The sequence below is a fragment of the Miniopterus natalensis genome, chromosome 9 (assembly GCF_054644295.1).
Source record: "Miniopterus natalensis isolate mMinNat1 chromosome 9, mMinNat1.hap1, whole genome shotgun sequence".
NCBI lineage: Eukaryota > Metazoa > Chordata > Mammalia > Chiroptera > Miniopteridae > Miniopterus > Miniopterus natalensis.
This window is the reverse complement of record NC_142089.1, coordinates 21603958-21623941: the sequence shown is the minus strand read 5'-3', so window position 1 is coordinate 21623941 and position 19984 is coordinate 21603958. Positions and strand designations below refer to the sequence as shown.

General features: G+C 50.9%; 1 protein-coding gene across 1 annotated transcript in view; it reads left to right on the top strand.

The window, feature by feature from the left end:
- Positions 1–19912, top strand: part of EPHA10 (EPH receptor A10) — a 31011-nt gene extending 11099 nt beyond the window's left edge. Inside the window, exons 6-17 of the mRNA XM_087820837.1 lie at positions 7745–7878; positions 9308–9479; positions 12045–12153; positions 15499–15560; positions 15717–15842; positions 16917–17102; positions 17568–17629; positions 17869–18072; positions 18368–18517; positions 18742–18935; positions 19498–19653; positions 19798–19912. Coding sequence (XP_087676963.1) covers positions 7745–7878; positions 9308–9479; positions 12045–12153; positions 15499–15560; positions 15717–15842; positions 16917–17102; positions 17568–17629; positions 17869–18072; positions 18368–18517; positions 18742–18935; positions 19498–19653; positions 19798–19912 — 1670 coding nt within the window. The remainder of the gene's footprint in view (positions 1–7744; positions 7879–9307; positions 9480–12044; positions 12154–15498; positions 15561–15716; positions 15843–16916; positions 17103–17567; positions 17630–17868; positions 18073–18367; positions 18518–18741; positions 18936–19497; positions 19654–19797) is intronic.
- The last annotated feature ends 72 nt before the right edge of the window (positions 19913–19984 follow it).

The window sequence follows — 19984 nt, the reverse complement described above, 5'->3', positions numbered from 1 at the left end:
AGGGACCTCCACCCCTGCCTGAGGGGGACCTCCACCCCTGCCTTAGGGGGACCTCCACCCCTGCCTGAGAGGGACCTCCACCCCTGCCTTAGGGGGACCTCCACCCCTGCCTGAGAGGGACCTCCACCCCTGCCTTAGGGGGACCTCCACCCCTGCCTGAGAGGGACCTCCACCCCTGCCTGAGGGGGACCTCCACCCCTGCCTTAGGGGGACCTCCACCCCTGCCTGAGAGGGACCTCCACCCCTGCCTGAGGGGGACCTCCACCCCTGCCTGAGGGGGACCTCGCGGTCCCGGGAAGGAGCTAGGGAGCGCGTAGGCTCAGGCTGAGCGGGGTGGAATCCACCTGTCCGTACCTAACAGTCACGCTCTGAGTCTGCAGCTGAGATGAAGAAATGAAGACCTGCAGCCCTCTTACACGGCACCCCCCTCATTCTTGAAATTACTTTCGATTTGTCTCTCGTTGGGCTGAGGTGCACCTTCAAGTATCCTTTGCCAGAAGGATAAGCGAGTGGTATGGTTTCTGTCTTTGGGTATCTGAGAAGATGTGATTGCTTGGTGACTCAGCTTCCCTGTCTTCTGGTGGTTGTGTTGCAGAAAGTCTGAGGTCAGGGCAATTTGTATTATTTTGTAACTTGGATACACACACACACACACACACACACACACACACACACACACACACACACAGGTGTGTGTATAATTCTTTAACCTACTGATGAAAATAAAATGTAACCAGTATCACTCTCTTTTCATTGAGTTTGGCTGGAACATAGTAACTTTTGACTTACACGCCTTTCTTTATTCCTGGAAAAAATATGTCAGTTATTGCTTTGACTAGAACTTCTGGTAGCTCCACTATTTCTCTTATGAATCACTCTAAGCCTTAGGTTGTACATCCATTTAGGATTCTCAAATCTTGTCACTTTATCATTTTTAGCTCTTAATCCTTTCCTCTGCCTTTTGGGAGAGATTGGCCAGTTTATCTGGTTTTTTGGAACAACAGTCTTTTTTTTTTTTTTTTTTTTTTTACAATTTCTGTTGTGATTTAACATTTGCTATTGCATTTACATTTTAAAAGTTCAGTATGGAAAAAAAGCACCCATAATTCTACTACCCAGAGATAAGTAACTATTAATATCTTGGAGTATATCCTTCCACATTTTTTTCTGTCTCTATTTCTATAGCCATATATAGAACTATCTGCTAGAAAATCCCTTTGTATAATACTATATGCAATACAACATTTCATCTGGTATTTCATATTCACACTCCTGTTGTTTTGATAGAGGTGGATTTAAAAATTATGTTAAGGAAATACTCTTTATTTTTATTTATTAAAAAAATACTACACTGATTGAGTGCTGCTCTATGTTTGGCACTGTGCAATATACTTTTCTACATTAAGTCTTTAAATGGAATGATAATCATCTTTTGAGTGATGAAACTGAGGTCTGAGAATGAATTGTCTGAAGTCAATCAGCTAGTAAGTAGAAGCCCATCTTTGAATTCAGGTCTGTCTACCACTAAAGCCCCCTGGCCATATAATGCTTCCACTTTTTTTTTTTTTTTAATCCTTACCCGAGGATATTTTTTTCCCATTGCTTTTTCAGCAAGTGGAAGAGAGAGAGAGGAAGAGAGAGAAGATCAATGTGAGAGAGACACAGCGGATTGGTTGCCTCCCTGACTTGGGCCATGGATGAGCCTGCAACCGGGGTATGTGCCCTTGGCTGGAATCAAACCGGGGACCCTTCAGTCTGCGGGCTGACGTTCTAACTGCTGAGCCAAACCAGCCAGGACAATGCTTCCACTTCTTAGTGAACTTTTTGTAAAAATAAGGAATGGATGCTAATTTTATAAAATGCCTCTTAAGCACCTTTCAAGATGGCCACATGTTTTCTTCTCTTTTGACCTATTGGTGTGATGAATTCTATTAATGGATTTTTTTTCTTTTCTTTTCCTTTTTTAAGAAAATATGTCTATTGATTTCAGAGAGAGGAAGGGAGAGGGAGAGAGATAGCAAAGTCAATGATGAGAGGGCCATCGGTAGATCGGCTGCCTCCTGCACGCCCCCCACTGGCTGGGAATCAAACAGCGATCTCCTGGATCACTGGTCGATGCTCACTGCTGAGCCATGCGGACAGGGCTAATGGTTTTTTTTCAGTGTGAAGTCTGCATTCTTAGATGATACCCTACTAGATATGAGTGCATTATTCTTTTAATATTTTGCTGAGTTAATTGGCTTGAATTTTAATATTTTTCTCCATCTACATTTATAAGAGAGATTTGTATAGTGTTTTTTACTGTGTTCTTTGTCACCGTGCTAATTATGGCTTTGGAAAAGGCATCAGAAAGCATCTCTTGTTTTTTTCTCCTCTGGAACAACTTAAATAGCACAATTATACACTATTTGAAGGCATGCAAAACTGCCTGGGTAATTCTCTGGGACCTGCACCTTTTGCAGGGGGGAGTTGGATGATATTCTCCATCTTTAAAGTACCCACCTGGCACCATGCATAGTTATTACAATGTCATTGACTATATTCCCTATGCTGTACTTTACATCCCCATGACTATTTTTACTACTAATTTGTACTTCCTTTTTTTAGAGAGAGAGGGGAAGGGAGGGAGAGGGGAAAGAGAGAGAGAAAGAGAGATAAATAGAGAGAGAGGGAGAGAGAGAAACATCAATGCAAGAGAGAACACTGCTCAGTTGCCTTCCCAAGGGGGATCAGACCTGCAGCCTAGGTCTGTGCCCTGACCAGGAATCTGACCCGAAACCTTTTGGTGTACGGGAGGACGCTCCAACCAGCTGAGCCACGCTGGCCAGGGCCCAATTTGTACTTCTTAATCCCGTCACCTTTTCACCCAGACCCCTAACCCCTCTTCCCTCCGGCAACCATCAGTTTGTTTTCTGAGTCTGTGGTCTGTTTCGCTTGTTCATTTATTTGGTCTTTAGATGTTGCATATAAGTGAAATCATATGTTATTTGTCTTTCTCTGTCTGACTTATCTCACTTAGTATAATACCATCTAGGTCCAGCCATGCTGTTGCCAATGGTAAGATTTCATTCTTTTTTTTGTGGCCGAGTAATATCCCATTGTATGTATGTATCACAGCTTTTGTACCCACTTGTCTATTGATGGGCACTTGGGTTGCTTCCATGTCTTGGCTACTGTACATAATGCTGCAGTGAACACATATCTTTTCAAATTAGTGTTTTGGATTTCTTTGGATATATACCCAGAAGGGTATATCATAAGGCAGTTCCATTTTTAATTTCTGAGGAACCCCCATACTGTTTTCCATAGTAGCTGCACCAATCTGCATTCCCACCAACGCTCCACTCCAACACTTGTTTGTGTATTTATTGATGATAATCATTCTGACAGGTGTGAGGTGATATGTCATTGTGGTTTTAATTTGCATCTCTCTGATGATTAGTGATGTTTAGCATCTTTGCATATGTCTATAGCTCATCTGTGTGTCCTCTTTGGAGAAGTGTCTGGTCAGGTCCTCTGCCCATCTTTTTTTTTTAATTAATTAATTTTTTGTTTAAAATATTACAAATATACCTTTATCTCCCCAATGGCCCATTCCCCCCCACCCCCTCCCCAGTCCCTCTCCCCACCATTGTCCGTGTCCTTGGGTTGTGCATATATACATATAAATTCTTTGGTCACTCTCTCCCCCCACCCCCCTCCCTCTGCCCATCTTTTAATTGGATTGTTTTTTGTGTGTTGAGTAATATGAATTCTTTGTGAACTTTGTGGCTATTCGAGGTCTTTTGTGGTTCCTTATACATTTATGGACTGTTTGTTCTAGTTTTGTGAAAAACACCATTTTTAATACTTTGATAGGGATTGTGTTGAATCTATAGATTGCTTTGGGTAGTATGGACATTTTAATGATGTCAATTCTTCCTATCCTTGAGCACGGTATATGCTTCCACTTATTTGTATCTTTTAAGATTTCTTTCTTCAGTGTCTTATAATTTTCCAAGTACAGGACTTTTACCTCCTTGGTTAAATTTATTTCTAGGTATTTTATTTTTTGATGCAATTGTACATAGGATTGTTTTCTTTTTTTCTCTTTTCGATAGTTCATTATTGGTGTATAAAAATACAGCTGATTTCTGAATATTTATTTTGTATCCTGATACTTTGCTGGATTAATTGAACAGTTCTAGTAGTTTTTTGGTGAAAAACAATGTGCAGTATTTTTATTATGTAGTGTTCTCTCTCTCTCTCTTTCTTTCTCTGTCTGTCTGTCTCTCTCTATATATAACTTTTTGTCCAAGTCTATTTTCTTTTCATTGTGTACTTTTAAGTTTCCCATTCTGCTTAAAATCCCTTATATTTGTAATAAATTTTCTTTTAAATATTTTAATTTTGCTAATGCGCTTTTATTTACTTTTACTTTTTCTGCTAGTGCACTTTTAGCAAACCTTTCCCATCATCACCACTTTCCTCTCACCTCATCTGGTTTCTTTTTCTTCTCCACCTGCTTTCTCCTCATGGCTGCTCCGGTTGTGTGGCATCTGTTTTCTTTGACCTTCTTGAAGATGCCAGTCTCCTTACTCCCTCCTTTAACTATCATACTAAATGATTCTTAAAGATCTGCCCCTCCTGAATCTTCAGAATAATATTTCTGTTTGCTTATTCAGAAATATTTTTCATATGCCCAGTTTCTTGGTGTTTTCCGTTTACTACTTCCTGAACAATTAAATGGCTGGTGTTTGGAACAAAAACAAAAACCAAGATGTGTCAATTGTTCTCCGGTTGTGAGGCTTTCAGTTGCAAGTAACAACCTCAATCCAACTGACGCTGATGGGAATGATTTCTTAGTTTACCTAAAAGAGTAGAGTTAGAGCCTGGTTAACTCCGCAGCTCAGCAGTGTCCTCAAGGACCGCAGGGCTTTCCATCTTTCCACTCTGCCATCCTTATCACAAAGGCCGGCTCCTTCATGGTGGTAAATTGGCTCCAGACATTGCATCCTTACCATCCAGAGCAGAAAATGAACTGCTCCTTCCTTGTAGTTATCTTTTTAAGAGCAAGAAACCTTTTCCAGAATCCCTCCTCCTCTTAGCTGATTTCTCCTTTTGTTGGCCAGAACTGGATTGCAAGCCCAGCCCTAAAGCAATCATTGGAAATGGGAATTCATGCACACAGATGTCTTAGAACAATCAGAATTAACCTGAGTCATCTGGGAGGAGACAATAGATCCTAAATCAAAAATTGTGCTCAGCCATCAGGGGAGGGGGCCATGGCTGTTGAACAGGTTTCCCACAGTGTCTGCTGTACTCCTGGCCCCCCCCCCCCTTGATGCTGGATGAATCTCATCACACATCTGCAGACATCTGCAGCGGGAGAGCAGGTGCTTGGGCTCAGTTTTTAGCTCCATTCTAGGGATTTATCAAGCTGCCATCTAATGTATCTCTATGGGGCTGAAATGGAACAGTCTCTTACCTCTATATCCTGGCCATCTGATGCTTTCAACAAATATAGTTTTAAAAAAATGACATGCCTAGCTCCTTTCTATCTGTGCCGTCTGCCTGTATCTGCAAGAGATTGTGCCACCTCCTAGGCTGCTCCATCACTCCACTCCCCTTTGTGCCACAGCTTTTCTGGGAGCTGCCATCTCCAGGTGGATTTAGGCTGAGAGGCACTCCATGGGGATTAGGAACAGCACCTTTCCTCAAAAGTAGCTGTGCAGTCGAGTGATGGCCATGCATTGTCCAGTTGACAAAGACCTTGCTATTTTTTAAGGGGTCAGACAATGGGAGGAAGGATACAGGACCTTTCAAATTATTTTTAGGCTGGGAGGCAATGTCACTCTGTGGGCAGCTTAGCCTGGGGTTCACTACAATTGCACTTTTCAATCTAGTTCCACTGGCTTTATCACAGACAGAAATACGCCACTCCACTTCCCTTCCCTCCCCCATTCTGGCAGTCAGCTGCCGAGACTCGTTTATGGTGCTGTTCTGGGTTTTCAACTCTTTCTGTATCCCTGTTTTAACTGAAATTTGAGAGAAACTGGAGGTGGGGGCTGCAAGATGGATACCATTTAAAATTGGAAGGCATATTAACACACTTTTCAAACAGTGAGCTACATATGCCCTGCCTCCACTTTCTGGGCCTGTCACCACCAGGCATCAACTTCCCTTTAATGCCCCCGAAATCACTAGGAACCTTCATATTATTAAAGCTAGAGGGCACTTGGGATCAGCATCCTACCCCTGACTCTCCTCAGCATGTGACACTGTTGACCGCTGGCCCCTCTTGTTGGAAAACTTGTATTGAGCACTCGCTCCGTGTCAGTGTTGTGCTTACGCTCTTCATAATTCATTCGTAACATTCTCACAGCAAGCCTGTGAAGTCTCATCACTGCCTCCATTCTACACATGAGGAACCTGGGGCTCGTGCTCCTGGGCCCATAGCTAATAGCCCAAAGTGTCAGGAGAGACGCTTCTTAAATGTTCTCCTTCCAGGGCTTCTGTGGCCTGGTTGGCTCTTGGCCTTTCCTCCTACCTCTCTGGCTCCTCCTATTCAATCCTTTCCCTTTGCCTGCCTCTTAAATGTTGTTGTTTCTTGGGTTTATTTCCTAAAAGCTTTTCCTTCTCTCTTTCTGGGCAGTTTCATCCAATCACTTTCTGATGGCTCTTGGATTTCCTTCTTCCTCCCAGACACCTTTTGTGAGCCCTGGAACCACTTACCCAGCTGCCTTTCCAGCGTCCACTCTTGGGAGCCCCTTGGCTGGACGCACTGACCCAAAGTCATGATTTTTCTCCGGTAACCTGGTGGTCCCTGCCTTAGTTCAGGCATTAGTCCCCGTGCTTTGTTTTGTTTTTATGCTGTCCATTGACATTAAGTTTATTTTATTATTTTTGATGTTATTGTAAATGAAGTTTTTCTTAATTTCCTTTTCAGACTGTTCATTGTTAGTGTACAGAAACGCAACTGATTTTTGTGTGTGTGTGTGTGTTGATTTTGTATCCTACAACTTTGCCATATTTGTTTATTAGTTCTAACAGGTTGTTTTGTGTGTGTGTGTGTTTTGAATCTACGGCTTTCTATATATAAGATTATGTCACCTGTGGACAGAGATAATTTTACTTCTACGTTTCCAATCTGGATTTCCTTTATTTCTTTTTGTTGCCTAATTGCTCTGGCCAGGACTTCTAATACAATGTTGAATTAAAGTGGCAAGAGTGGACATCCTTGTCTTGTTCCTGATCTTAGAGGGAAAAGTTTCAAATTTTCACTGTTGAGTAAGATGCTGGCTATGGTCTTTTCATATGTGGTTTTTATTATGTCGAAGTAGTTTCTTTTTATTTCTAATGTGTTGAGTATATTGCCTCTTGACCAGATCATGAGAATAGTTAAGTAGCTGGTCTTCCTCCCCCTTATACTCTGTAATGTCTCTAAACCACAGAAAAAGTAGAAAGATCCTGGGGGACAGAGCGAGCTACCATGAGGGGAGCTGGAGTGTAGGGGGTGGGCAAGCAGCAGGAGCCCCTGAAGTAGAGCTGCGTATGGGGTGAGGGGGCCCTGCCTCCTCTTGGCCTCTCAGACTCTACCCCTCAGGCCCCGCCCCTCGGGGGGCCTATCGCCCCTCCCCCAGCCCTCAGGCCCCGCCCCTCGGGAGCCTATCGCCCCTCCCACAGCCCTCAGGCCCCGCCCCCAGCCCCCCGGCCTTGCCCTGCAGTCGGATCCTGTCGAAGATCCCACATTACTTACTTCCAGGGCCCTGGGAGGAAGATGAGATTCGCAGGGACCGAGTGGAGCCCCAGAGTGTGTCCCTGTCGTGGCGGGAGCCCCTCCCCGCTGGAGCCGCGGGGGCCAACGGCACGGAGTACGAGATCCGCTACTACGAGAAGGTGACCGGGCCTGGGAGGGACCCGGCGCCGCCTTCCCCGACGCCCTCGCCCACCGCTTCCTCCCCTTTACAGTCGCCTCCCAGCAGAAGCCCTTGTTACTTTCTTTCTCAACATACCCACCGGCCCCGAGTGGCCTGCCAGGCTGGAGCTCCTTCCTGTCCCCTCCACGCGTGGACGCCCCGCTCTGCCTCTTTCCCTCAAGCCTCTCTGTTCATCACTAGCGGTCATCTCCATTTGCACCGCTTTTGCCCGATGTTTACAGCTGACAGGGTTTTCTCTGGGGGCTGATCCAGATTTTGTGTGCCTGGATCATACACGTACAATTTGCAACCCTTTTTAGAAAAATAACACGGAGGCATTATATTGTTTCAATTTTGCAAAACTGCATGACTGTCTTAGCATTGCTAGGTCAGGTGGTCTGCTAGGGCTCGCGGTGTGCTGGTGTCTAACAACCAGCCCTCCAGAACAGTGAGTGTGTGAATTATTACAATTTTACTGATATAAAGGATATGCAACATCATTTAAAAAAAAAAAGTAAAAATACACAGTGGTCCTGCTGGTCCATGCAGCTTTGCTTAAGTAGATCCCAGTTCCACTCCCTCCGTGATAAGCAGTCTGGGCTCTAAACACCATCACAGTTAGTTACCAACCAGGTCAAAGCCCCAGGAGGCCATTCTCTGAGATCCTGCTGCCTTAGGGGCATTGTGCCAGTGTGTGATGAGGCATCCACCAACCCAGCCATCCTTGTGGAACTTTTACCCCCTGAAACCTGTGTCTTGCCATTACCTTAATAAGATTGTAGTACACAGATGCTTGTTTACTTCTGTGAGGGTCAAGGGTAAGGAGAGGAAGAGGGGCTTCTAAAGGGTCTAGCACAGCAGCTGGCAGTGAGTGGCGCCTCATTCAGTGATACCTGTCACTTCCCGCTCCCCAGGGGGGCTCTTGGGTGAGCCTCTTGACCCCTCTGAGTTCAATTTCTGTGAAACAAAACAAACAAAAAAGATGATACCTCCCATCCTGTGCCTTGCAGGACAGTTGTGAAAATGAGATGACAAGGGGAGGAAAAAGCTTTGTGAGCCGACAAGGACCAGACAGGTGTCAGGGCTCATCTTCTTCTTTCCTTGAAGGCGTCAGGCCTAGCTCACCCCCTGGACTGCCAGGCCCTGGTGTCTGTCACCCTATCTCCCCTGAGGAGAAAGAGCAAGCACCTTCTTTCTAGTTTCTCTTGGAGAATGTGGGGTGGGAACTAGTGGTGGAGGAAGGGTTTGGGGATCCTTTGGGAGAAACCTCTGGAATCTCCCAAGATGGTTGGAGTCAGGTTCTGCCGCCTAAGGGTACTCTCCTGCTTCCCTCCTCCTTTCCCCGCATCATTTTCCCAGGGGCGTGGGTCTGTCCTGGGTCCAGGCCTCACTTGTTGGTTCCTCCCCAGGGTCAGAGTGAGCAGACTTACTCCACAGTGAAGACAGGGGCACCTGCGGTCACCGTCACCAACCTGAAGCCAGCTACTCGCTACGTCTTTCAGATCCGAGCGTCTTCCCCGGGGCCCTCCTGGGAGACCCAGAGCTTCAACCCCAGCATTGAAGTACAGACCCCAGGGGAGGGTAAGTGACCTGTGCCAGGGGACCTGGGCAGGGAGAACCCAGTATGGGGATGGGGCAGAGAGACAAATTGGAGGGGGAGGGTTATCATCTGTGCAATTAAGGGAACCTGCAGTACAGTTTAATTACAACCTAATTAACTAATGAATTTGGAATCCACCACTGATGCCTGTTCGGTGACGTGAATTAGATGCGGCCCCTGTGCTGGAGGAGCTCGCAGGGGAGGGGTTCACGAACACCTGTGCCCCAGGTCTCAGCTCGTGGCTCCCTGCCTCTCAGGACCTATCCCATATCTTGTGGAAACATCCTGTGCCCTCCCCAAGATTCCTGCTATTTCCTTGGGAGGAGTTTTAGTCTCATGGTCACCTCTTGCTCTGACTGCTAAATTCTTGTTCCCATTCTGCTGCTTTCTTTCTGCCGTGATGTGGACCCAAACGTGGGACACTGTCACTGACCCCACTAAAGTATGAAACAGACTTCGCTGAAGGTTGGGGGCCATGAAGGGGGTTGCGTTGCAGCAACGCACACAGCAAAATGAGAATTGTACACTCTCAATGATGAAGTGTATGGTCGTTGAATAATTTCTCGATAGAGCTGTTATCAAAACAAAACAAAAGCTGAACATTAGATATCCTGATGCTCAAACAGCTCTGCTTCTCTGTGGCATTGTCCTACCACTGCCCTCTTCACTTCCCTCCCCTGGTTCCTCTCCCCACTCCCCAAATTCCCTTTCAGGATGCACAGAAGAGCATTTAGCTTCCTCTTTTGTTGTTTCTCCTGTGCTAACCCAGCCCTCGGGGTCTCACCTTTATCTATCCCAAGCAGCTCATGAAAGTATTTTCCTGGACAAAGGCAGTTCCCCCTAAGGGGCATTCTGGCACCAGCTGTCAAGATAATAATTCTTTCCAACCTGCTACATGAGTCTAATCCAAGATAGGAAGAGCTCTGAACCCAAAGGGAGGTGGAGATAAAATGTTGAGGGAATTTGAGTTCTGGGAAAGGGGACAGCACTTCCTGCTCAAATGCCTGTCTGTGCCAGACCTTGGCCAGGTGCTGGCAAAAGGAGATTAGAGCCATGTCTCGAAGGCTGGGAAACATTGGAATGTGTGGAGATGGGCAGGAAAGGCATTTTGAAGAGAGAAAGCCATTTGAACAAAGGCTCACGGGTTTGGCTGGAGTGAGTGTGGTGTGGGCAGGAGCAGGGACTGTTAGTGGAAAGGGGCTGATGGCTTCCATTCGTTTGGTGCTTTTTGGTTAGTGGATACTGCTCAGCTCCCCAGCTTCCTTTGCTGTGGCCCTGGGTATGGGGGTTTGGTCTCTCAATCTGCATAGCATTTTTTCCAGTGAGCTGTGACCCCAAATCAGGATCGTAATGAAAGACCATGTTTCAGCACTGTTGCTGTGTTTAACAAATTGGTTTATTGGTTGTTTCATGGTCTTTTGTAGGTCAGGGATATGGGTGCAGCTTAACTGGGTGCCACTTGACTCAGAGTCTCTCACAAGACTGTAATCAAGGTGTTCTCTGGGGTTGTAGTCATCTGAAAGCTTAACTGGGGGAGACTCTCGCCCTACTCGAATTCTTGCTGGCTCTGTGATGGAGGCCTGCAGTTCCTTGCCTTATGGGCTTCTCCATAGGGCTACTCATAACACAGCAACTAGATTCTTTTAGAGACCATGAGTGAGCGAGAGGGGGCCTGAGATAGAAGCTACAGTCTCTTGTAACCTAATCTTGGAGGTGATATCCCATTACTTTTGCCATGTTCTGCAAAGCCTCTGGGAAGGAATGATCATTCCTCTGCTCAGCTCTGCTCATTTCTCTGTTTCTTTTTTTATTCTACAGTTAGGTTTTTGTTTCTGTCTTTCCCACTGGTCTGTACACCCCTCCAGGGCAGGGATTCTGGCTCATTCATCACTTTCTCCCCAGTGCCAGCCTAGTACTGTTGGATGGATAGAGCTGAGGGCCTGGGGTCCTCCAGGCCCCTCCCTTGGTGAAATAATTAAAAGCAGAGGCTTTTGGAATCAAGTGCAAATCTTAGGTTCCTTAATTATTAGCTGTGTGACTTTGAGCAAGTTACACAACTTGTCTCAGCGTCAGTTTCCTGAACTATAAAATGGAGACAATAGTACAGTACTGGCAGGTTGTGATGATGAAACAGGGCCACTCAGTTAAGGTACATGGCATAGTATCTTGAAAGGAGAGAGTGTGCATTAAATGTTTACTTTTATCATTATTGGTGGTGAATGGTCTCGCTTGGGGCTGGGGAGCTCAGACCAGAGGCCATTCCCCTGCAGAGCTACTTAAGTCTCTCATTGCCCATCTGAAAGGCAAAAAGGGATTCCCAGGCCTGACTGTCTGGACCCCTGCTCCTCTCTCCCAGAGCTGGGCTGCAGTGGAGGTGCCCTGCCCTGGGAGAACAGGAAGCTCCAGGTGCCATTGTGTTTGGCGGGACTGCCTTGATCCGTCTGCTGCTGGGAGGAAAAGGTGCTGCGGAATCCTGCTGTGGGGTGAGGCCACTCACCCAGGAGCCCTGTCCTCTGCCTGCCTCAACCCTGTGCTCTTCCTCCCAGCTGCCTCAGGCTCCAGGGACCAGAGCCCTGCAGTTGTTGTCACTGTGGTGACCATCTCAGCCCTCCTTGTCCTGGGCTCTGTGATGAGCGTGCTGGCCATTTGGAGGAGGTAGGTGGCTGACCCCTGGTGGGTCATGTCCCTGTACTCACAGGCACCTATGTCTATATCAGCATTTGCACAAATGCGGATTTGCACATGCAAGCACACTGCTGTATAGATACAGGCCTGGCTAGAGTAGTCCCGCCCCTCCCCCACTCACGGCTCCTGCGGCAGCACTGCAGCTAGCTCAGCCGCTCTGGGATGAAGGGGATTTAGCTCCTTAACTCATTAAATGTCAGAAGGCATCACTGAGGATGGAATCAAGCTGTGGCTGCTCCAGTGTGATTAGGATTCTCCTGAGGCGCCCAGAGGCCCCCAGCCCCTGCTCCCAAGGGGTCCTGAGGCCCTTGAACACAGGCAAAGGGAAGAAAGGCATAAATTGTGTTGTGTGTATATTTGTGGGAGAGGGGAGGACAGGGAGGGGAACTGATAAACCAGAAACCCCCAACCCCCAGCAGAAGGAAGCTTGCAGGAGAGTGGGCAGAGAAAAATGGTGGGAGGAGGGGAAGATGTGGCTTTGAGTCTGGCTCAGAGAAGCTTCCAGTCCTTTTGCGTGTAGCAGAAATTTCATCGCACCGGTTCCGCAGGCAGGTACCAGGGTGGGGCTGAGCTCAGCAGACTTGAAGGGTTGGAAAGTCTGCATGCAAAGGGCTGGAGTTGGGGGAGCAGAGGAGAGAAATGAGCTGGCCAGAGAGCCGCATCTCAGCACATCTCAGCATCCTGGAACTAACTGCCCATGGGCTGGAGGGGCAGTGAGCATTCATTTGGCGCCGACAGAAAGTGACTCAGGTGGCAAGGACCTGTCCTCGGGGTCTGGGAGCCAGCTCTGCCTGGGCCAGGGGAGTCAGGAAGGCAGAACCAGAGTAAGCAAGCTCCTTTCTCATAGAGCCTAAAGGTTCATATGTTGGACCTATTGAAAAAGCAGCCATGGACAGGAGCCAAGAGTATTGTGTCCTGGCTGTGAGTTTAGGGGCTCAGGGAGGCAAAAAGAGGAAAGAGGAGAGAGGTGATTGAGGAGCATCTCCCGGGAAGACTTTGCAGGACCAGAGCGGCCGCCCAGGAGTGCCTCCGACACAGATGCACTGGGCAGGCAGAGTACGCCAGGGGGTGGGCTTCAAAACCTGCTCAAAATCAAATGGCAGTGAAGTGGGGAGCATCAGCTGGTCTAGTGCTGATGGGCACGGGGCAGACTTCCAGCAGGCGTGTCCCAGTTTAGCGGCCTTAACAAGTCTAGCACCATCCTCTCCTCTCCAGGTCCCTGCAGCGCTTGCTCTGTGCAGTGGTCTCCTCACTTCCACTTTCCCTCCTCAGTCTATCCTGGCTCATCCCCCTTCCCACCGGAGGGTGTCTTCCAGTGGAAGCTTCTCGTTTTCTCTGCCATCGCTCCACCCGCTCAGCCTTGCCCCCTTCCCTTCATCTCGACCCCCCGCTCCTGGATGTCCCCCTCATTCTTGGAAGTCCTGTCGGCATGCTGAGAGACCCCTGTAGCTGCTGGGTGACCCGTCCCAGCCCCTGGCCTCTCGGCTCATTGGCAAAGACCTTCTCTTCTGTTCCGCCCCCGCCTCCCTCTCCCATACCCCGACGAGGACCTGGCCGTCACCCCAGACACTGATCCACTTCTGCTTTTGTCCTTCAGGCTCCCCGTCCTTGCAGCCTGTCCCCCAGCCACCTCTGCCGCCCCTGCTCCTTAACTGCATCATTAGCCCCCGCCTTCTCGCCACGAGTCTGTCAACACGCCTGCCTCGCCCTCCCTTTGCTCTCGAGGAGGCGCCTGTCCCCTCGCCAGGACCCGTCCTGCCTGGGACCTGGACCCGCTCCCTCTCACGTCTCAGGAACCCGCACTATTGCTAAGGTCCCTCTGTCCCCCCCAACAGCTAACATTTACTGAGTGCTTAGTAAGCTCTTTGCAACAGTGCTATCAGGCGGGTCTGTCTGTATCCTGATTTTATTAAAGAGAAAACAGCCGCCCAGCCCTGCAGCTGCCGAGTAGAGGAGCGGCGAAGCCAGTCCGCGAGTCAGCCCCCAGAGCCCAGGCTGTTAACCGCCCGCCCGTGTGACAGCTGCCTTTCCGCCTGTCCCGTTGGCATGGGACCCTGACCGTCTCTCTCCAGCCTCCCTGAGTCCTCCTCAGCCTTCCCGTGACTGGCTTCTCTCCCTGCTCCGCTCTTTCTTTCCTTGTTTCCTGTGACATCACCACCCCAGTTTGCCTCTATTTCCCTTCCACTTCTCTGGCGGTTCTTTTGTGATCTCCTTGGCTTCCTTCTCCTGTCCCTACCCAATCTGTAAATGTTGGGGGTCCTCAGACTTGTTCCTAGCCCCGCTTCTCACAGCTCCCGAATTTGTCTCTCCAGAGCAGACCTCTGTTCCGAACTCCAGGCCCAGGCGCGCACAGATCTCTAACTCCCTGCTCGTTGGTCCTCCGTGCTTGTCCCAGAGGCCCTGCAAACTCAAACGTCCAGACATGAACTTCTCATCTCCCCTTTTTGGTAAATGGCAGCACCATAAACTCTGCTGGGCAAGCCTGTTCCCTCTCCCTTTCTGCCTTCTAGCAGTCTCCAAACCCTGTGGCCCTGTCACCTACATGGCCCTTGAGTCCTCTTGCTTTTTCTCTCCATGGTCGCCCCATAGCCTAAGCCACCGCCATCGCCATCCCATCACTGGCGGGGACAGCAGCAGCAGCTAGGATGATCTTTCTAAAATGCAAATAGCATCACAGCACTCCCCTGCTCAGAATTCCCTAGGGGCTCTCCTCCAATCTGGAATAAAAGTCAAAGTCTTTATCTGGGCCAGCAAGGCCCAGCCTCGGGGGGCCCCAAATGCCAGCCAGCCTGTGGCTTTGTTGATTGTGATGCAGGCCTCTGGTCCACAGCTGCCTCTGTCTCGGGAAGCCGTCCTGATGGCCCCGGAAGGGGTCATTTCCATTCATTAAGTGTTCCCCAGTGCACAGCCTTCTCCTTCGCGTGGCCCTGTGAGTGGCTGTGGTTAGCTCTCAGTGTTGGTTTTCCTGGCTAGAACAGAAGCTGCCCTTGAGTGCAGGGCCTGTCTTCTGTTCACCTGTAGCCAGGGGGGCAGCTTGAGCTTAAAGTCGGGTGTAGATTTGAGCGCCTCTGGAGTGGCAAAAATGTGTACTGTGTCTCAAAGTGAAAATAATTAGGAATGCTGATGTGGGTCAGGGTGTGGGTGTGGCTCCAGGGTTACCTGTGTGCCATGAGGAGGAACTTTCAAACCAGCAGAACAAGATGGTCCCTCCCCTGGAGGAACCTTTTCCTTTGGAAGGGACAAAGGTGCCACCCTGGGTGGCCTGGGGTGGGGAGGGCTGAGGCATCCTGGCTCAAGGAATGACTGCACCCCCAGGCCCTGCAGCTATGGCAAAGGAGGTCAGGATGCCCACGATGAGGAGGAGCTGTATTTCCACTGTGAGTTGTCTGGGTCTGGCTCTGGGTGGGGCGGGTGCCCTCCTGCCTCACCCCTTCTCCCTCTTCCCCCTGCCATTGCACAGCCCCACCCCTCCAGTCACAGAAGCCCCTTTCCTCAGGATCATCTCTCTCTTCTCTCTCTGTCTGTGTTCCCAGTCAAAGTCCCGACACGCCGCACATTCGTGGACCCCCAGAGCTGTGGGGACCCACTGCAGGCTGTTCACCTGTTTGCCAAGGAGCTGGATGCAAAAAGTGTCACAGTGGAGAAGAGCCTTGGAGCAGGCAAGCTGGGCATCCAGGAAGCCTTGTCCTTGGGGAGCCCCGCCTCTGCCCCAGCCCCACCCACTCTAGAAGTCCCATCACCGCTCCACCCCACTTTGATTCTGTAAGCCCCCCTCCACCCCAAGTCCTGCCTCCGTTTCTAGAAGTTCTGCCTTCACCCCAGTCCCCACTCTGCCCAGGAAGCCCCACCTCCCTTACCAGGTTCCAGGGTAAGGGGTGATAGAGGAGTCTGTGACCCTTCTTTCCTACCTTCTCCCCATCCCCAGGGTCACTGTGATCTCTCCATTCAGGCCCTTTCAGAGTGGCCTGTGGAGACTGCCACTGGCAGAAGTTTAGTCCCAGGCCTTTTTGGGGCAGTGGGGAGGGGCCCTTACAAACTTGGGCACCAAACGTACTTGAGCTTTATTCCCGGCTATATCACTAACCAGCTGTGTGATCTCAGGGGCACGTCCCTCTTCTGCTCTGAGCCTCAGTTTCTCATCTGTAAAATGGGCATGATATCTGCCTCCGACAGAGCTGATATGGGGACTTCACAGGCTCAGCGCAAGGTCTGGCTCATGGTGGGTGTTTGCCCCCTAACGGTCAGCCTCCTGGCTTGCTTTCTTTGTGTCTACAAACCCTTGGCCCTGTGCTTAGAGAAGGCAGCCACTTTGATCAAGAGCCAGACACTAAGCTCTGATACTGTCGCCAGACTCACTGGGCAGACGCCAGAAAGGGGCAGTGTTGCAGAATGGATGCCATGGTCATCCTTCCTGGGTCACACTGGGCTTTAATAGCCTTTGATGTGCTGGCAAATGCAAAGTCCCCTCTTTGAGGCTCTAAAACCTCCCGCTGAGGCAGGCAGGGGAGAATCCCCATTTCACACAGAAGAAAACTGAGGCCAGGAGAGGGAAAGAGATGAAAACCATGTCACAGAGCTGGTACTCAGTTTATTATGATTTGAACCCAGGAGCTCTGAGTCCTAGGCCAGAAACAGCTTGTGATCCAGAAGTTGCTCTCTCCTCAGCTCACCCTGCCTGGGTTGGCCAAGGGAGTGGCCTCCAGGGGGGTGTCTGAGGTGCTCTTTCCCCACAGGGCGGTTTGGGGAGCTGTGCTGTGGCTGCCTGCAGCTCCCTGGCCGCCAGGGGCTCCCCGTGGCCGTGCACACGCTGAGGGAAGGCTGCTCCGACTCCCAGAGGCTCAGCTTCCTGGCCGAGGCCCTCACCCTGGGTCAGTTTGACCATAGCCATATTGTGCGGCTGGAGGGTGTTGTCACCAGAGGTAGGGCCCAGTGCTCCACAAGTATGGAGGTGGAGATGACAAGGCGGGAGGTGGGGTGCTCCTGTGCTCTGAGGCCCTTTCCTAAGCTGTAGGAGGGAGCCCCTAAAATGCCCAGCATGGAGAAAAGGTCTCAGCTTCTCTTCCCTGACTCAGGGTGGCCCCTCTGACCCTGACTGACCTTTCTGACTAGTGGTGACACTCTGTGGGATAGATTTCTTGGACCTTGGGCGATATTTCTTAGCAAACTTGTAGCTCTTGACCTTGACCTTTGTCCCCCTACAAATGCCTCCTCTTTTGTTCTTCAGCACAGGGGATCCTGGGTCCTGAAGGAGGGTGGCCTTGGATTAGGGGAGTGTGGCTTTGGTTCTGGCCATTGTAGCCCAGGTCAGAGCCCAGATAGGGGAGCCTGTGTCCACAAGAGAGCAGACAACTTAGCCTGTCTGTGTTCCCCATCCCCTGGCACAGGAAGCACCTTGATGATTGTCACTGAGTATATGAGCCACGGGGCCCTGGACGGCTTCCTCAGGGTGAGTGGTGTGGGCCCTGGGGGTTAGAAATGACCATGTTATTTTTGGTCCCTGACTTTTCTCTTTGTTGGGAGTTGGAGTTGGCATCATTCCCTGAAAAGGTGCGCACTGGCCAGGCCGACCTGGTGGGTCACAGGGCAAACTGAAGCCCAGGGAGGGCAACGTGACTTTCCTGAGCTTGCACAGCACCAGGGGAGCTGAGTGAGCAGCCCTGGACTCCGTCTCCTCCTCTCCCTCAGCGGCACGAGGGACAGATGGTGGCTGGGCAGCTGCTGGGGCTGCTGCCTGGGCTGGCATCGGCCATGAAGTATCTGTCGGAGATGGGCTACGTTCACCGGGGCCTGGCCGCCCGCCGCGTTCTGGTCAGCAGTGGCCTTGTCTGCAAGATTTCTGGCTTTGGGCGTGGACCTCGGGACCGAGCAGAGGCTGTCTACACCACCATGGTGAGGAGTCCTTTCCCCCAGGCAAGCCTGCTCCTCTGTTTCCCCTCAGACTGCCCTGGAGTCCCTGTCTCCCCACTTCCACCCTCTTCCCTGCTGTGTCAAGGCCACTCCCCTACCCCGCCTCCACCCAGCTGGTCCTGAATAAATGCCAGTGTGGACATCACCCTGTGATCAGCTTGTATGCTTTCCCCAGGTGTGCAGCTGGGAGGATGACAGGTGGGGCTGCATCTGGGCCCCTGCGGGATGGGGAAGCCCTGTGTCCCTTCCTGCCCCTGACCTGCCCACCTGCCCGCAGAGTGGCCGGAGCCCAGCGCTGTGGGCCGCCCCTGAGACGCTGCAGTTTGGCCACTTCAGTTCTGCCAGTGATGTGTGGAGCTTCGGTGTTGTCATGTGGGAGGTGATGGCGTTTGGGGAGCGGCCCTACTGGGATATGTCTGGCCAAGACGTGAGTGACCTGTGGCTCCAGCTCCTTGCCTTCTGATCTTCTTGCCCTCTGACCTCAGGTCCCAATTTCCTGACCCTTGACTTTCTAGCCCCAGGTTCCTTTTCACTGTTTATTTGCTTCTAGCCCTGCCTGGGCATCACTTGAGCCTCCCTTGGGATGGTGTGTGTGTGGGGGGATGTGGGGCTGTAAAGTCTCCCTCTGCTCCCCCCAACCCCATGGCTCAGGTGATCAAGGCTGTGGAGGATGGCTTCCGGCTGCCGCCCCCCAGGAACTGCCCTTCTCCGCTGCACCGACTGATGCTTGACTGCTGGCAGAAGGACCCAGGTGAGCGGCCCAGGTTCTCCCAGATCCACAGCATCCTGAGCAAGATGGTGCAGGACCCAGAACCCCCGAAGTGTGCTACGACCTCCTGTCCCAGGTATATTTCCACCTATCCCCAACCACAGCAGATACAGCCGACCTCTTACCTGTCCCATGGGTCCCCAGTGCAGCTGCCCATCTCCCCTACCCCGCCTGCTCGGGTCTGGCTGCTCACCCAGCTGTCCCAGATCTCATACTCCCAGGTGCCTCAGGCACATGTAGCCTTTCATCCATTTTGGCCACTTTTGCTTGTCCTGGATTTTGCTCACATATCCCAGGTACAGTGACCATTGGATAAATATATGTGCTAATAGTCCTGACTCGTTTGTAGTAAAATAAGTGAAGTTAGTATGAGTTCCCTCCCAAACTCTCCTACCCCCAAACTGCTCCAGATACTCCCGCACCTTCGGCTGGCTCAGGTGCAACTCTCCACCCGCCTGAGTATGTTGGACACTCCCCTGCTCTGAGAATGTGTGGCACCTGGGGTGAACCAGGTCCATCCTGGGACCTGGTCACCTGTTCTTCTCATGTCCTTGCACAGCTGGCCTGTCCTCAGGAGAGTGAGCAGGGCTGGGCACCAGATCCCTGCTGCTGCTCCACCACTGCTCCTCTGCCCCCAGGCCGCCCACGCCTCTGGCAGACCGTGCCTTTTCCACCTTCCCCTCCTTTGGCTCCGTGGGCGCATGGCTGGAGGCCCTGGACCTGGGCCGCTACAAGGACAGCTTCACTGCAGCCGGCTACGGGAGCCTGGAGGCCGTGGCCGCCATGACTGCCCAGTGAGTCCGAGGAACCCAGGGGCCCTGCCCAGCCTCTACAGGAGGCCCAGCCTGTCCTGATTCTGGGCGGTCCCTGTCCAGGCGGAGGGAGGGAGAGCAGAAGGTGGGACGGAGCTGGCTGGTCTGACCAGTCCTTCTTCACAGAGACCTGGTGAGCTTGGGCATCTCGTCGGTGGAGCACCGGGAGGCCCTCCTCAGCGGGATCAGTGCCCTGCGGGCACGAGTACTCCAGCTGCAGGGCCGGGGAGTGCAGGTGTGAGCAGCCCCCGCTCTTCTAGGCAAGCACCCCAGTGGGGCTGCAGACTCCAGCCCTGAGAAGCACCTGGCAAGC